General features: G+C 43.4%; 1 protein-coding gene across 1 annotated transcript in view; it reads right to left on the bottom strand.

Annotated features, from left to right (window-relative positions):
• cacna2d3a (calcium channel, voltage-dependent, alpha 2/delta subunit 3a) overlaps positions 1-18355 on the bottom strand; it is a 169307-nt gene that overhangs the window by 84567 nt on the left and 66385 nt on the right. The window contains exons 6-10 of the mRNA XM_029259247.1: positions 16825-16987; positions 10500-10631; positions 9907-9967; positions 9651-9801; positions 6782-6856 (exon numbers count right to left, since the gene is read on the bottom strand). Of these exons, the coding sequence (XP_029115080.1) occupies positions 6782-6856; positions 9651-9801; positions 9907-9967; positions 10500-10631; positions 16825-16987 (582 nt within the window). The remainder of the gene's footprint in view (positions 1-6781; positions 6857-9650; positions 9802-9906; positions 9968-10499; positions 10632-16824; positions 16988-18355) is intronic.

Raw genomic sequence — 18355 nt, 5'->3', positions numbered from 1 at the left:
TCAGGACCTCTTCATGTCCGCACCTCTTAAGTCTAACTCTGAAGTAGAGACATTCTTGCTTGTGAATGTCTCCCGAATTTATTCAAGTACCTCTGCACCTGATTGCAGTGCCTCCTCCCCATTGCCACGGTCCTTTGTGTTGCACACTTCTTCAAGAATGCAGTGCGCCGCTCCAAAGGGAATCCGCTCTTGCACAATATCTCCGAAAGTTGGGGAGAAAATTGGTTTTCAACTTATACAGCCAGACGGGCCTCCTTCAAAGCCACAGTCGGTCGCTGTTGTCGGCGCTCTTGTCAATCTGTATGACAAAACCCTGGTATGCGAAACTTTTGTAACGGCAATTTGATTCAATAGCCTTGGATGCGTTGCCAGGGGTTGAGAAGCACAAGGAGATATTGCAGCCACGAACGACACATTTTGAAATGGCTGCGCAAGTAGAGGAAAAGTGAGACAGAGAGTTTAGATACTCCTCTGAAACTGCGCACAGGCTATAGAGAGACTTTTCATTTAGCAGATACACCTTTCTCCCACATATGGTTACATCTCTTTAATATCAGCAATACACACACACACTGGCTGAAACCATTTATCCCAAGAGGGGTCGCAACAAACCAGAGCCTAACCCAGCAACACAGGGCATAGGGCTGGAGGGGGATGCACCCAGCATGGGACGCCAGCCTGTCACAAGACACCCCAAGCAGGACTCAAACCCCAGACCCACCAGAGAACAAGAACAGGCCAAACCTGTTGCGCCATCCTATCAGCAAGAATGTTAGACCAAATTAATACATTTCAATCAACAGCTGAAAGCAGCAGAGTTGAAGCTCTTAACTCAAAACTCAGACAGACAAAATAAAGCTACTTTAGAGTGTTTCCTCTCACACTGATGTGGAAGGATCCGCTGGGCCTGAAAAATCAGTGTCACGACCCACAGGGACAGTACCCCTACGGGCCAGAGGAGGCGCCGCTCAGTGCCACTAGCCCAGACCCATGCACCTGCTGTTCACAATCTGGTGGTTAGTGAGGTATAAAAGGAGCAAGCGGGCGAGGATAGACTGCAGATTCTTCATCAGCTGCCCCTTTACGATTTCCTAGTGAAATTTAGTTGCCTGTTTGCCAAGTCTTGTTCCAGTCCGGTATTTCATCACACCTCTGTGTTCAAGTCCTACTCACAGATTCGTGTTTCACTTTTCACCTTTGTGAAAATACACTGTGTGTTTCTGTGTGCCATGTTCATCATTTCACCTCAACACTGTACTGTACTTAGAAACACACTCTGCATGTTTGGACGTAACAGGGAAGGCTAGTTTGGAGCATAGGTCCTTGAGAAAACGGGGTTCTTGGACCGTGAGTGTTATTTTCTTGTGTTCCGGTCGTGTTCTAATAAAACGTTAGAGATGAACACTGCCTGTGCGTCCTCCATCGCCCAATCAAAACCCACAGTATAATAAATTAACATTGAAGACATATAGTACTCTTGCAGAACACATAGGATCTACTAGTCTAGTTTTGAAAGCACTTTGTGTTTTCTTGTAAGTCTCTTAAGTCATTAGCTAGATAAAAAAAAATAATAACAATTCAGCCTGATTATAGTTGACAAGTGTAGCCATACCTGTAAAGTAAGGACTCTAAACATGGAGGTTTTTACCTTGGTGCTGGTGGAGTTCTTTTTTCATGTGATGATACTTGTCTGCAAAGCTTGCAGTGCTGAATTTCAACTAAGCTACTTACAGTGATTTACTCATTTAACTAGCTAGGTCATTTTAACTGGAACCATTCACACACATTGTCTGAAACTACTTGTCCCAAGCGGGTGGGGGGAGCACAGCAAGCAGGAGCCCAACCCAGCAAGACACCCAGGATGAGATGGCAGACCATCACAAGGCACCCCAAGAGGGACTCAAACCCCAGACACACCAGAGAGCAAGCGGAGGCCAAACCCGTTGCACCACCGCTCCCCCTTGGAGCCATTCAATTGAAGATAAACACCTTGCTCGAGGACATTGCAGTCGGAGCAAGGATTCAAACCCAGGACCATTTGATTGTGATGTAAAACAAGAACTGCACTGCCACCTGAACCAAAGACACTTGGCATCACATTGTCTAAGTGCACAGTGACAAATCCTGTAACTTAAAAAAAAAAAAACCTCTAGCACACCAGCTCTCTGGCAGGTCTGGGGTTTGAGTCCTGCTTGGGGTGCCTTGCGACAGACTGGTGTTCTGTCCTGGGCGTGTCCTCTCTCTCTCTAGCCTTGCACCCTGTGTTGCAAGGTTCAGCTCCAGTTTGCTTTGAGACAAGAGGTTTCAGACTCTGTGCATGCGTGCGTGCGTGCGTGTGCGCGCGCACGATATTTCTAGCACGTAATGTGAGACCTGCTCATTGAAATTGTAGGAGCTGTAGTTAAGAGATGTTTTATGTGCACTCTCATTTATTAATTCAGCAAACTACAGCAAATGGAGATCTGGTAGTCTTTCCATACTGTATTTAGCATCTTCGTGAACACAAAGGAATACTAACGTTTCCTTCATTGACCATTTCTGTTGAACCAACACTAAGAATTTGTTTCCGGTACCCAATCAGTACTCCTTTCCAACTGAATGTTGGTAATCATATATAAACTGTGTCTTGAGCTGCATAATACATTATAAATCATTGTTTTGTTAAGTTAACGTCTTATGACTATTTCTTCTCATTAAACCATTCATCCATCCATCCATCCATCTTCCTCCGCTTTTATCCGGGGCCGGGTCGCGGGGGCAGCAGTCCGAGCAGAGTACTCCAGACCTCCCTCTCCCCGCACACCTCCTCCAGTTCCTCTGGGGGAACCCCAAGGCGTTCCCAGGCCAGCCGGGAGACATAGTCTCTCCAACGTGTCCTGGGTCTGCCCCGAGGCCTCCTCCCAGTGGGACAAGCCCGGAGCACCTCCCCAGGGAGGCGTCCAGGAGGCATCCGGAACAGATGCCCGAGCCACCTCAACTGGCTCCTCTCGATGCGGAGGAGCAGCGGCTCTACTCCGAGCTCCTCCCGGGTGACTGAGCTCCTCACCCTATCCCTAAGGGTGCGCCCAGCCACTCTGCGGAGGAAACTCATTTCTGCCGCTTGTATCCGCGATCTCATTCTTTCGGTCATGATCCAGAGTTCATGACCATAGGTGAGGGTAGGAACGTAGATCGACCGGTAAATTGAGAGCTTCGCCTTACGACTCAGCTCCCTCTTCACCACAACAGACCGGTACAATGACCGCATTACTGCAGACGCCGCACCGATCCGTCTGTCGACCTGCCGCTCCATTTTTCCCTCACTCGTGAACAAGACCCCAAGATACTTAAACTCCTCCACTTGAGGGAGCAACTCCCCCCTAACCCGGAGGGAGCAATCCACCTTTTTCCGACTGAGAACCATGGCCTCGGATTTGGAGGTGCTGATTCTCATCCCCGCCGCTTCGCACTCGGCTGCAAACCTCCCCAGTGCACGCTGCAAGTCTTGACTTGATGAAGCCAACAGGACCACATCGTCCGCAAAAAGCAGAGACGAGATCTCGCGGCCACCAAAACAGACACCCTCCGTTCCCTGACTGCGCCTAGAAATTCTGTCCATAAAAATAATGAACAGAATCGGTGACAAAGGGCAGCCCTGGCGGAGTCCAACATGCACCGGGAACAGGTCTGACTTACTGCCGGCAATGCGAACCAAGCTCCTGCTCCGGTCATACAGGGAACGAACAGCCCGTAGCAACGAGCCCCGAACCCCATAATCCCGAAGCACCCCCCACAGGATGCCACGAGGGACACGGTCGAATGCCTTCTCCAGGTCCACAAAACACATATGGACTGGTTGGGCAAACTCCCACGAACCCTCCAACACCCTAGTGAGGGTATAGAGCTGGTCCAGTGTTCCACGGCCAGGGCGAAAACCGCATTGCTCCTCCTGAATCCGAGGTTCGACTATCGGTCGGATTCTCCTTTCCAGTACCCTGGCATAGACTTTCCCAGGGAGGCTAAGGAGTGTGATCCCCCTGTAGTTGGAACACAGTCTCCGGTCCCCCTTCTTAAAAAGAGGGACCACCACCCCGGTCTGCCAGTCCAGAGGCACCGTTCCCGAACTCCACGCGATGCTGCAGAGGCGTGTCAGCCAAGACAGCCCCACAACATCCAGAGACTTGAGAAACTCGGGGCGGATCTCATCCACCCCCGGAGCCTTGCCACCGAGGAGTTTTTTGACTACCTCAGCAACTTCAGCCAGGGTAATGGACGAGTCCCCCTCCGAGTCCCCAGCCTCAGCTTCCTCTACGGAAGGCGTGTCGGAGGGATTGAGGAGATCCTCAAAGTACTCCTTCCACCGCCCGAGGACATCCTCAGCTGAGGTCAGCAGCGCACCACTTCCACTGTAAACAGTGTTCGTGGAACACCGCTTCCCCCCTCTGAGTCGCCGGACGGTTTGCCAGAATCTCTTTGAGGCCGACCGAAAGTCTTCCTCCATGGCCTCACCGAACTCCTCCCAAGCCCGAGTTTTTGCCGCGGCGACTGCCAGAGCCGCGCACCGTTTGGCCCGTCGGTACCCGTCAGCTGCTTCAGGAGTCCCATGAGCCAGCCAGGCCCGATAGAACTCCTTCTTCAGCTTGACGGCATCCCTTACTTCCGGTGTCCACCACCGTGTTCGGGGATTGCCGCCGCGACAGGCACCGGAGACCTTATGGCCGCAGCTCCGAACAGCCGCACCGACAATGGAGGAGCGGAACATAGTCCATTCAGACTCAATGTCCCCCACCTCCCTCGGGACCTGGTTGAAGCTCTGTCGGAGGTGGGAGTTGAAGACCTCTCTGACAGGGGCCTCCGCCAAACGTTCCCAACAGACCCTCACTATGCGTTTGGGCCTGCCAGGTCTGTCCAGCTTTTTCCCCCGCCATCGAATCCAACTCACCACCAGGTGGTGATCAGTTGACAGCTCAGCCCCTCTCTTCACCCGAGTGTCCAAGACATATGGCCGAAGGTCAGAAGAAACGACTACAAAGTCGATCATCGACCTCCGACCTAGGGTGTCCTGGTGCCAAGTGCACTGGTGGACACCCTTATGCATGAACATGGTGTTCGTTATGGATAAACCGCGACTAGCACAGAAATCCAATAACAACTCACCGCTCGGGTTCAGATCAGGGAGACCGTTCCTCCCAATCACGCCCCTCCAGGTATCACTGTCGCTGCCCACGTGGGCGTTAAAGTCCCCCAGTAGAACGACAGAGTCCCCAGTGGGAGCGCTTTCCAGCACGCCCCCCAGGGACTCTAAAAAGGCCGGGTACTCTACACTGCCGCTAGGCGCATAAGCACAAACGACAGTGAGAGACCGTTCCCTGACCCGAAGGCGTAGGGAGATGACCCTCTCATTCACCGGGGTAGACTCCAACACATGGCGGCTGAACTGGGGGGCTATTAATAAGCCCACACCAGCCCGCCGCCTCTCACCTTGGGCAACGCCAGAATAGTGGAGAGTCCACCCCCGATCGAGTAGAGTGGTTCCAGAACCCAAGCTGTGAGTGGAAGTGAGCCCGACTATATCTAGACGGTATCTCTCAACTTCCCGCACCAGCTCAGGCTCCTTCCCCGCCAGTGAGGTGACATTCCAAGTCCCAAAAACCAGAGTTGGCGCCCGAGGTTCGGGTCGGCCGGGCACTCGGCCCCGACCACCGCCCAAATCACAACGCACCGGCCCCTTATGGTTTCTCCGGCAGGTGGTGAGCCCACCGAAGAGCGGCTCCACGTTGTGGCTTCGGGCTGAGCCCGGCCAGGCCCCGTGGGCATAGACCTGGCCACCAGGCGCTCGCATGCGAGCCCCCCCCCCAGGCCTGGCTCCAGGGTGGGGCCCCGGTGACCCCATACCGGGCGGGGTAAACGGACGCCTTGATTTTTTTGTCATAAGGGGTTTTTGAACCGCGCTTTGTCTCGTCTGTCATCCAGGACCTGTCTGCCATGGGAGACCCTACCAGGGGCATGTAGCCCCAGACAACATAGCTCCTGGACTCATTCAGGCACTCAAACCCCTCCACCACGATAAGGTGGCGGTTCACGGAGGAGATTAAACCATTCAGAAATGCAAAAATTATTTGGGTTCCTTCAATACTAGAACTCAGCTTATTTATTACACATATACTTCTGTTAATTATCTGCTCAGGAAGTGTGCGAATCAGACAAAGTTGTAAGAAAAGTCTTGCAAATGCAGAAATTAAATATTTGACTTTCAGAAGGTGGACCTGTTTTTCCATCAACAGAATTCAAAACAAAAAATGGAATCCATTCTACATAATTACATTGAGACCTTATGAAAGTTCATTAGACATAAGATTTTATTCTGAAAAATGAAAATCAATCAAAAAATAGTGAGCTGTGGCTGTTTACTCTGACCAACAGATACCCTTCTTTCATCCAAAGGCTATCGGAAACAGATGTGTTATTTGAGACATCTCACAATGGTGTGAAAACTTAGACTGAGAAGGGCTTTGCTTGTTTCTACTTTTACTTTTGTATATTAAAATATTGACCGGGGGGCGCAGTGGGTTGGACTGGGTCCTGCTCTTCAGTGGGTCTGGGATTCGAGTCCCGCTTGGGGTGCCTTGTGACGGACTGGCGTCCCGTCCTGGGTGTGTCCCCTCCCCCTCTGGCCTTACACCCTGTGTTGCCGGGTAGGCTCCGGTTCCCTGCGACCCCGTATGGGACGAGCGGTTCCGAAAATGTGTGTGTGTTAAAATATTCTAAGCAAATAAGTCATAAAAACCTGAGAAAAACATACGTCTTTGTTGCTGATGTCAGCCTGGACCAGAGTTCCATTGAGGCAGGGTTCCACATAATGTAGTTCTTCATTGTACTGTAAACACACAAATGAGACTCAATTTGGTATGAATTAGCAATATTATCAGCAATATTAAAATGACAAAGGAAAGAGCTGAAACATCACTTAAAACTGCCATATTCTGAAGAATACACACTTAATGCTATATATAATGAGATGTATAGTACAGAGGAAAAAAGAATTTTTAACCACTATTCAGTAGATGGTTTGTTCCTACTGCCTACAGAGATTTTTATTCAAGACACATTTAAAAAGTTACAATATTATACATTTTATGTTTATACATAATATGTATTTATTTGAAAGGTACAAACTGTCTAACCTACAATTTTCCAAGCATTAAGTCTTAACACAAGTCTTAACGTTATGTCCCAGCAGGAAATGAATAGAATCAAGCAAGCCAGTAACTTCCTAAAGGAACATCATCTATTTGGACTCTAAATCCTTTATCCTTGAAGGCCATAATCCATCAGTGCCTCTAAAGCTTTCTCCTGGAGGGTCACAATCAACTAGGTCTTCAAAACTGTTGTTGTGGAAGAGCATAATCTATAAGGGCTTCTAACCCTTGTCTTAGAGGGTCATAATCTATCAAGGCACCTAACCCTTATCATGGGCTGTAGGTCTACAGTCCAGCAGGATTTCTAATCTCTTGTCTTAGTGGATAAGTCTCCCAGCGTATCTTAAAAAAACCACCATCTGCCTTGGTCTGAACTATCTTACAGGCTCCCAGTCTGCAAAGACTAAAAATGTTTCTTGTTCACTTTTTATGGGAGTGAAGGTGAACCAATGGTGTTATTGCATGGTCCTTGGTCAGAAAACGGCAGTCTTTTGCTGTTCCCTTGTCCCAGAAAGCCACATTTCAACATAAAAATTCAAGATCTTATAATGCCCCTGTTCTGAAAGGTGATAATATTTCATGGTTCTTATTCTAGAAGACCATTCTGAAGGGTTGTTCTCTGGGAAATGTTCAATCTGATATTTACCAAACATTGTAAACAAAGGTCAAGATGTAGCATCAAGATGATGAACAAAAAAAGAAGCTCCTCGTTGACTTTTTAACCCAGAAATGATGAGTTGCAGCATATATCAGGAACTTCTCTAAAAGATGCATTCCCCACTACATGACAGCAATAGGCCTGAATCGAACATTGACTCTACACTATAATATAATTACCTCAGGCTATTAAAAAATATCTACTTTGCTATCTGTGAAGTTTACTGGGTTTTTTGTTTACATTTCAAGCATTAAATCAGATCATTTTAAATGACTTTGATATGTAAGAAATACGCTGCTTTGAGATGTTATCCTAACCAAATGCATCACTTCACTTTGGGATACTGGGCCAAATAAGAGAGAATGTAAAATAGCCACCTTCTACCATCAGGCACTGGCTTCAGCGATGGCAAAACTAACAAAATGCCAGTTGTTGTAATCAAAATCATTGGAAATTTTGGATGCACTGGATGCATTAAATTAATTTAACAACTTCAACCTAGATAATAATTGTGTTCATTTTATGCATGGCTTCCAGCGCTATGCAGGGGGAGATTTCAGATTCCTCAGTTAAATAGAAGCGGCAGTCTGGCTTTCTCAGATAATATTGTTCATTTAATGCATGACTAGAAATTATACTTCAAAGTAAATTAGAAAGTGATGCCTATTTTCCCAAGCTATGCATTCTATCATAATCCCTCTGTAAATGACGAGAATGTACACTTTTGTACAACTGTAGACATACTATTTATGATATTAAAACATTTGTTTTTTCTTTCCTGTGTATTACAAATAATGTTTGCACAAACAACACAAATATCTATCAAATAACAATTCCTTCAAATGGAAATATAAAGTAATTTAACTTTAAAATAATTATGTTTTGTAAAAAAATTCTTGTAACATGTATTAAATTTAAGGAGGTTTATTACATAACCAGAAAACTTCCCTAGAATCTTTCATGTATTATATTATCTGACCAAATTATGATAACAAAGGAATTAATACCCAAGGTTAAGCTAACTAAAAATATTTTGCAACTGAAACACCATTTAAAGTCACACCAACTTGGCCTGCAAGCGAAATATAACATTCGTAACACATTTCAGAGCTTTCCACGATCTAATATGAATCAGAGATGAATTTGAATGGAAGCTAATTAATGCAAATGTACAAATGTATTAAGTCCTTCGGACATGATTTTTAGGAGACCGTCCATTCAGAGATGAAGGAATATTGCCAGTGAAAGCACTGCCACATTAAAAAAGCTGATCTACAGGCAAAACAGACTGAATACAGAATGAATTTGAGTTAAAGTCCCACATATACAGGAGGGAGTGAAAAAGGGGTCTCAAAAGGGTCCATTTAAACCAAAAGGTCAGAAAAAATAAGATAAATAAGATAAACACTTATTGCGCAGGATCCATCATAGAATTCACACATTATGACTCAGTGAAAAAATAATAAATACCACATATATTATAAAAAGTTCATGTTGAAGTATTTGGTTTAGTGACAATTTTTAATACCCTTTAGTGAAACATACTCCATTAATTTAAGTACATTTAATTATTGATAATGAATAAATGCTCAGAAAACCATATTACTTGCAGAAAAGGGGAACTCCTTTGGTACGTGTTACATTATTTGAACAACTGCATCGTCTCTAGTGTTGTCCAAAAAAAAAAAAACCTCTGCCAGACTTTGTAATGAGCACACAGTGCCCTTACTGAGCTGGAAGATTATACAGATTGGACTGTGCTCCTGGAAAAAATTCTTCACCAGTAGAAAATGAATAACAGGCATAATACTCACTGCTATTATATTGAAAAAATCATCATCTCCGAGTGTGTCCAGAATGGAAGAGACAGTCTGTCGAGCAATGGTTAGACGCAATCCTTTCATGCTTCCACTAACATCCACCAAGATGACCACATCTTTTGGTGACGTTGCTGCCTGAATGTACCTTTGGAAATAAAAAAAAAATGAATGCCCTTGTGTTGTTATTTTTTTTGGGTGGGGGAGCGGGTGAATAACGACTCTTGCGTTGCTAGGCAATACTAAAGCTCACCATTTGCGGTTCCTGCAGTCGAAAGCGATGACCCCATGTTCATCTGGATGCCATTTTATACCTGGACACAGTTTTACGAAACAGGAATGACTGAACTCCATCTATAACTGGGTGGGTTGTAGCCAAAATTGAAAATCAGTTTAAACTCAAACCTCTGTCTCTATATTTTCAACAATTAGCATCTGATGAAGAAATTACTATGCAAAATGACTGAAAAATATACGCAGAGAACACTAATCCTTAAACGTGCAACATTGCACTAATTACACTGCAAGTTATATAAATTACACAAATATAAATAAAGAAATATAACATTTAAATAAGTTTGAATGCATGAACAAATTTTGGCAATGATTCTTCCTTTCACATTGAACCCACTGTTGCATTAAGGTTAAGAGGAACCGGTTTGCCTGAACCCTCCTTGGCTGCCTTTGTGTCACTCACTCCCACTCCAGTTTCTCCTCCAGTTTACCTCTTTCTGTGCTTCTAGGCGACCAGCCCAAGCGCACTCATTATCACCAAGTTGTGGATCATCACCCCGTGCAGCTTAGATCAGCTCAACCCATCATCACACCTGGTATCACCAGTCTCACCTGGATATTGCCTGAAGAAGCCCTTTGCACTGCCAAAGTACTGCCAGATCAGGGATGGATCTCGTTCAAAATTGTCCACAAACACCTTATTCAGGGCTTCTGACCAGTAGACCCCATTCACTATGGCAGAGTCTGGAAGGGAGAGAGAAATGAAAGGCTACAGGTGTATTTTGAGTTTATCAACCAATATTTAACCCAAATCACAACAGTTTCACTACCACTTGTAATTATTTATACCAGTAAAATAACTAAAAATTTAATTCAGTATTTATAGAAACCCACGTAATAGATTAGTGCGTATAGATATGAATTGGTGTGTGTATGTGAGCTGACATGTCAAATATATTTTTATTCAAAACAAAATCACTGATTACACTATAAGATATGAGTGAAGCAAAGTCCGAAATAAATAAAACTTTATCTTCCGCTGCCAAGTTTTTTTCAATTATTATTATTTTTAATTTCTCCGGTTAAATAAGTAATCTTTTTCCCAAATTTTCCAATTTCAGAAAATAGAAAAGCGTTGAGAAAAGGCGTTTGCCACGGTAAACACTGACAAAAAAGTAGTCTTCACCCGCTTCAAAGCTGCCATTGCGGTGAGTCGGAAAGCGTTAAGGGATTTTTGGTCCCCCTAAATCCTTCTCAAGCTGAGAATGAATCAGAGGTCTGAGAGAGTGAGTCTGAAAGCTAACAAATGAGGGTGCACACTGCCATCCCCGTGCACGGAAACCTCAAGAAACACGCTACTGGATGAACACACCATAATTCCTCACAATGGAAATGTATATGGCTTATTAGACCTAGGTGGCCTTTGTGGAACAAAAATATAAAAAAAAAGATTTGGTGTCTTGACTCTGCCTGAGAAGATATTAAAATGTGGTGAAGTACATTCATTTCAGACCAGGTGTGCTGGGTTTTTTTCAATTTCCTAGTTACAGGAGCTATGAATACCATTGAGTGGAGGTACGCTATCAGTCTCTCCAAGAGGACTGTCTTGCCACAGTTATCTATTTCCAGCAATATTAGCTGCAGAACGGCTTATTCCTGCGAGCTGGGCCAGATGGTTATCTGACAGTGATATGTTTGAAGGGGGAAGAGTCTTATTAGAAATATGATTATCTGATCACTGGCTTATTTGGAAGCTGCACATTCTCTGTGATGTGATGAATATTGGTTTTGTTTTTTTGTTTTTTGTTTTTTATTCTCAGTGGTGGTTGTCAGCACTGGGGTTGAGGGGTGTCCACTGGTTTTTAGTGTCCTATACTGTTCTTCATTAGTCAAAAAGTACAAGTAAAGCTGAAAATTTTTCCCATCACATAGAAAATCTGGGAAAAAATCCAGAGATCAATAATAACTGATGTTAGGCAAAATTTATCATCCAGTCTTTTTACCTACTTGCTGGGTACTTTTATTCACACTTCTTCAACTTTTCATACTGCCTTATGGATGCCTTACAGCAATTGCTCAAAGGTACTAAAGCAAGGCTTCATCTGAGATGTGAACATAGTAACTTTAGCTTCTAAGTTCACATTTTTACCCCTTTCCCCTTAGGCAGAATGTTTAAATTAAAGTCTCAAAGTATGTAAATCATAGAGCCTCCTTAAACTCCACACAGGAGACAGAGAGCTACAAACACAGGTTTCTCCTCTTCCTGTTATTGTTTCTGCTAATTCTCCAGCCCCGGTGATCATAAAGATGTAACACCACCTTCTTGCGAAATGTGGGTAGATTTTGGAGCTGGCTGGTAAGATTGTGAAGGTAGGGAAAAACTGTAGGAAAGGCAAACATAACAGCAATAAATTACTTAGAAATGGAAAATCAGTGTGAAACAAAATGTGGCACTGCACGGCAATAAAATACTATGGCCTGTAAACATGTGGGTGGCCGGTCCACTGAGGCTGGTAGACCAAAAAGTTAATTCTTCATCTTAAAAGGCACGCTGGCCTACAACTAAATCCCCGCAGGAAAGCAGTGTTCTGACAGCTTTTTAACACTGCATTAACAATTGGAAATTCATCTGTGATGCTATTTCTAAAACTTCCCTCAATTATAACACCACAACATATATAATTAACATTCAGCAGAAGCTGTACATACTGATTCATTTTGGTGTTTAGTACTTGCAGGCTTAAAATATTGAAGTGTATTGCACTTTTGCCATTAATGAATTTCCGCTAATGCTGTTTCATTCAGTTTTGTCTAGGAGAAGACCTGGTTATCAACTTCGGGATCTCGTACATTCGTGTTTTCAAAATGTGCTGCCAGGTACTGTATGTGCTTTTTATCCGAAAAGTCAATAACAAGACTTTTTATGGCATCGTTGCATCAATGCTGTGTGTGTGTCTGAAATTGGAAAGGGCACAGGAAAGGCTGAATGTCACCTGGATTACAGAAATTTCACAGCAGTGACCAATTCATGCTCATCCATTTCCAGTCTAAGTCACTGCCCATATTTGCACCTAACAGACTATATGCCGAACCTCATTTTAACATAGTGGATGGGAATTAGTGTAGTACAGGTAAATGGGGCATTACAACCTCCATCATCAAGGGTAGTAATCTGTGTCTGTGCAAATGGCTGCAGACACACATCTCTCACCTGATGACACCTGACACCATGACACTAACTGTGTGCCTGCCAGGGAGAGACACTGCTCATACGTTGCCTGCACCCCAAGGTTTCTTTAATGTACTGCATGTTTTCACAACACCTCATCTCTCTGCCAATGCTAGCTTTTGTCCATGGGAAAAAAAAAAAAAAACCATAAATAAATAAATAAATAGATGTTTATTTGAAAAAATCTGAACGACAAACATCAACTGCAACAAAAATGCCACTAGAAGGCACATTCTACCTTAAAGAACAAAGCAAAAGAACAGAGCAAATGAAACCTGGGGCGTAGGAAAACCTGCGCTACATTGCTGCCAAGTATTTTAGTCAAATAAGACTTCGTGAATCATTTGGTACATTAAAGTAAATTAATATTCTGATTTGCATGGATTTTTGTAAAACTCCTGGAACAGCCAATCCATTTTCTAGATTTGACACTGACTACAATTCTGACCTCCAAGTACAGAAACAGAGCAGAAGGGAAATAAAGTGCTGAAAAGGAAGAAAGGAATAGAGAACATAAAGACCACCTCTCGAGTTTTACATCACAATCCTAAATAAGAGGACACAAAAATAACTTGCCACAGATCGAGAAGTCTTTGCATTAATATAACCGCTGTTTAGTCTACGACAACCTTTTTTTAAAATTCAAAATGTATCTGTTCTTTTAAATGATGATCTTCCTAATGTAGTTCCATTTTACAACACAAGCAGAACACTGTCAAAACATGTAATTAGCAAAACATGCCACTACATTCATCTTTTTGACTCAAATACAATTTAGCAATTGCCGTAAATTTCACGTTCCGTGAAAATCTGCATGTTGAGCACTAATTATAGTCTTCATAATATAACTGTGCGGTGCATTCTTGAATTGTAGTTCTCCCCTTCCGCGTGAGCTGATCAATAGTTATATCTGAAATGAGTCAAACGGAAAACACAGCTCACAGCGCTACCGAGCAGTTCCTGAACAAGAAATGAACAGGACGAAAATGGTAGCTGCGTGTGCGTCTCCTCCGCTAATGAGTTCCATCATTAATCTGATTTTATTCTGTTTAGTAAAATATCATAAACTATTGCAATCTGAGTTTAGATTAAAATGTTAATTATCCATCATTAAGCATTTCCTACATATTGCCAAAGATTAATTAACCAAAGAAGAACAAATATTCGACTAAAACCTGAACTTGGAAGAGTAAATTAAATCAATCAGTGATAAAATATTCCTTTCAAATCAGCAGCTCAGCGGTTCAGCATTGACTGGGGCATATTGTATCACATACCAATTCTATGCAATATTCATGAAATACAAATACGCTAAATGAAAAGAATAGTACAGTTTACTAGGCATAGTTTCAGAACAACAGTATTGTCAGGGTGTGTCACTACGGGAAAGTTTATCGAGGTGATAAGCTAAATTATAACAGGTTAAATGCGGTCCAGATATTCAGTATTTACCTGTGTGCAGTTGAGCATCAACTGATTAAACAGATGCACAAGACTCTCAAATCCAGCAAAAGCACTGCTGAAAAATTTACCTAGATGACTCACAATGAGTGCTCAACAATTCAGTGAATGGTATTTAACTGGTATTACTGCTTCAAAGCAAAAGTTGGCGTACACAGGACTGCAACCCCTATACATAGCTCCATTTGACAGTAATTTTGCCACAGGATCCCCAGTGCATAGGCCAATAAGTGGGTGGTCCTTACCTCCTCCTTTTGTTTTCCTGGAAATGGCTTGGGGTGAAAAAAGGAAGCCATGAAACGCTCAATGGAGTCCAACAGAAAGGGAACAATAACACCCTGCAGCGGGCCTGCTAAAGCGGAACATCGCCGCACAGCCACCACTTCAAAAGAACTCCCCGCAGCCTCATTTCCCCCAGGTTTCATTTTTATCACATGCATGTGTTTACAGAAATGCCTTTAACAGGATCCCATAACAGTCCGGAGCGGTGACTGGATACCGCACTGATGTTGGCGCCTGTCGTCCACGATATGCTTGCCGCAAAGATCAATGTTCCACAGAAGAGATCCTTTGTCTCACATGCCAACTAAACCCGGTTCACATGGATCAAAACTATCAATTATCATGACTTGGTAGGACTTCATGAGCTGATGGCGATGCAAGAATAAATATGATTTCGGACCTAATAATATTTGTGGTTGTAGCCTTGACCAGGAGAAAAGGAGGACTTTTATGTACACTATGGATAGTAATCAGTGATGGTCTTTTTACATACTGTCTGCTATTTGACAATCAGCTCACTATGTTCCAAATACCTGTACTCCGTTTCCTATATTTTATAGCACATTTCTAAGACTGGCCACCATCTGACACTGCTGTGCCACATGAACATTATATTATCTTACATATATTCATTCATCTGCCACTTTTCTGCAAAGAAACTTACAATTATTTACCCATTTAGATAGCTGGGTAATGTTACTGGAGCAATTCATTTCGCAGTTCAGGAGGTACTTTGCTCAAGGGTATTTCAGCTAAAGGTGGGAACCAAACCTGCAACCTTTCGGTCCCGCAGCAGCAGCAGCTCTAACCACTACACCACCAGCCCTCACAACAACTTGGAACCATAGCAGCGCCACAATATGGCCAATCTTAAAACTTATTGACTCTATGCACCAGATACAAACATTTAATTTGTTCCGTTATTACAACCATATTTTTAAATTATGCTATAATAAATTGAATTTATAAAAAGAATCAAAGCAATAACAGAAACTTAAGTGGCAATAGGGATGGGAAAGCTAATATTTGTATGTTTGTTTGAGTGTGTGCATGTGTGTGATGCACAGAGATCAAAGTCCTTCAAAGGCTGCAGTCACGGACACCTGTAAAGAACCAGCCTATAAGAATCGTCAGTTAACCGCCAACACTTAAATGTTGTGTATATCTAACCTGTTTTTCAGTACTTTTAGAGTGCTTGTCCTGAGTGTACAGTAACTTCTGAACCATAGTGAAGCAGTGCTCTCTGTCTTAGGGAAGAAATTGTATTTACTGCCGTACAACTTTTGCAGCTATAAGTACTATGGACTGTCGCCTGCATTCCTGAGCACAAAGGGATGTGTTATACACTACAAAGCTTCCCAAAGGCCCCAGCCAATTTAAACAGATTATTCCTCAAATACGTAAGCTGATTTAAAACACTTACACCCAACTCTCCCCAGTTTGTCCTGAGCCGACAAAACAATTTCTATTAATCACTCTCAGTCAACTCTCCTTTTTTTTTCTTGCACCCGGCCTCTATTCAGTCCAAGATAATTAATCCTTTTCTTAGACTGCAGCCACTAACTTAACCCGTTTGCCTCAGCTGAGAGCAATTGCTTTTGTTACTGAAGCAGTGGCCTTTAATTGAAATGATATTCACTCCATTCACGCCAGTGTACAGGGATATGTCTTTCACTGCTGAACCTCGTGCAGCCTCGGGATTGGCACAATTCACGTTCAAAGCTGGGATACCATTCTCTCATTTTCAGACTGACTGTGTCATATTACCAAAACTTACATAATATAATACAAAATCAACACCTAAACCTGTCACATAAAAATAAAAAGCAATATCCCAGAAGTTTTTTAAAAAGATTTCAGGATATAAAAATACTATAACTCATCTACCATCATCTGAGGGTCACATGGTAGAGGGAGAACAGAACACCCAGAACAAGAGCCCCATAAAAATAATGGAAGGCATACCTTTATTGTACATGTTGGTAGGAACTTGAACGACACTGAGGCTAAGGTTCACCGACAAATTATTAAAATGGTCATTCGGCTCCAAAATGAACTCCTTTCCGAGCTCCACGTTGTTGCCCTCTTCGTCTACTTCGTTTATTAACACGGCATTGAAGTACTCATACTGAAAGGGAAAGAGACGAGAACGAAAACGAAAATCAAAACAGTTCAACACAGCCACCATCCAAACACACACACACACATACATAATTATACTTTACACATACAGGTCAATCATGCCAAAAAGGTACTGGAATATGGATCAGGCAGCCACCTGAACACTGGGACCAAAGGTAGTCATGAATGTTATGGTTCCGTTTCAACGGCAGCCTATTACATCGAGCACGTCTTCCTCTGTGTCTGGTTCTGGGTGAGTCAGCTGGTTGTTTTATCTCAAGTGATCATGTGTTCAAGGCTGCCAGTCATTCATCACCCAAAAAGAGAGTTGAACAACCCTGCTGACCCCAAGATTAAAGGCTGAGGGAGACATTTTAAGAACGGACCGGCCAGAAGTTGCCCACAGTGAGAAGACACTGGGCTGCCTGTGGACTCCACACCGCACTCAAAGTCCGTAGTCACTTTTAATCATTCCCATTAAGCTGTTAGCAGCAGATTCCCACAGAGAACTATGTGATCATACATAATACTGTAACTAATGCAGCTGGAGTCTGAAGCTTTCGTCCTTCACTCTTAAGACGCCGAAGAGATTTCCAGTCACCCGTAGTGCTGAACAGGAGGAGGGATTCATTCTACTCTTCATATGACCTTTGCTGGGGAATGCTCCTTCACACACCCTCTCATCAGTGCAGGCTGTGAACACTCTGAAAGGGCCAACCAGTGTGTGAAAGTAGAGCTGCTCAGCAATGACCTTCTTCACCGCTGGGGGCGAACAGGATGCCACGTGGGATAGCATTAGTACAGCCACTAATTTACTGTTTCTGAACAGAGGGAGAAGAAGCTGACAGTGTAAGACTACACCTGCATCTAATGCTCGATTTCCTCGTACCGCTTGCACAGGGGAGAGGGGATAGAGTCATTATTTTTAGCTCTGAGCATACTGTGGGAGATATTTATAGCCATTCATTCAAAAATAGCTGTATACACTCTGCATCATAATGCTGTGTCCTGTATTCTTAGCCTCCAAGGACAAAAAAAATAAAAATTAGAGGTTGGCAGACGAAAACTTTAAAGGCTGCCAACTACCCAAACTAAAGATAAAACTAAGTGTAGGTTAGAACATGGTTTGAATCAAAGTTGAATGGAAACACCATCATTTCAGGGTGGAGAAAAAAAAAAATCTATCTTTGCAACTCGTTTATACTAATGATACCCTGTACTGTAGATACTATTCATTCTTGCATTTTGGTTCCTACAAATACCATGCCTGGAGGAAACACAGGGAACCCTATGGATAATAAGACAAATAAAGCTGAATGTTTCTTCTGTGTTGTTTAAGTGTACCACTGAGAAGCTGACACCAAAGAGAATGGTT

This window comes from Scleropages formosus, chromosome 2 (assembly GCF_900964775.1).
Source record: "Scleropages formosus chromosome 2, fSclFor1.1, whole genome shotgun sequence".
NCBI lineage: Eukaryota > Metazoa > Chordata > Actinopteri > Osteoglossiformes > Osteoglossidae > Scleropages > Scleropages formosus.
This window is presented reverse-complemented; position numbering and strand designations above follow the sequence as displayed.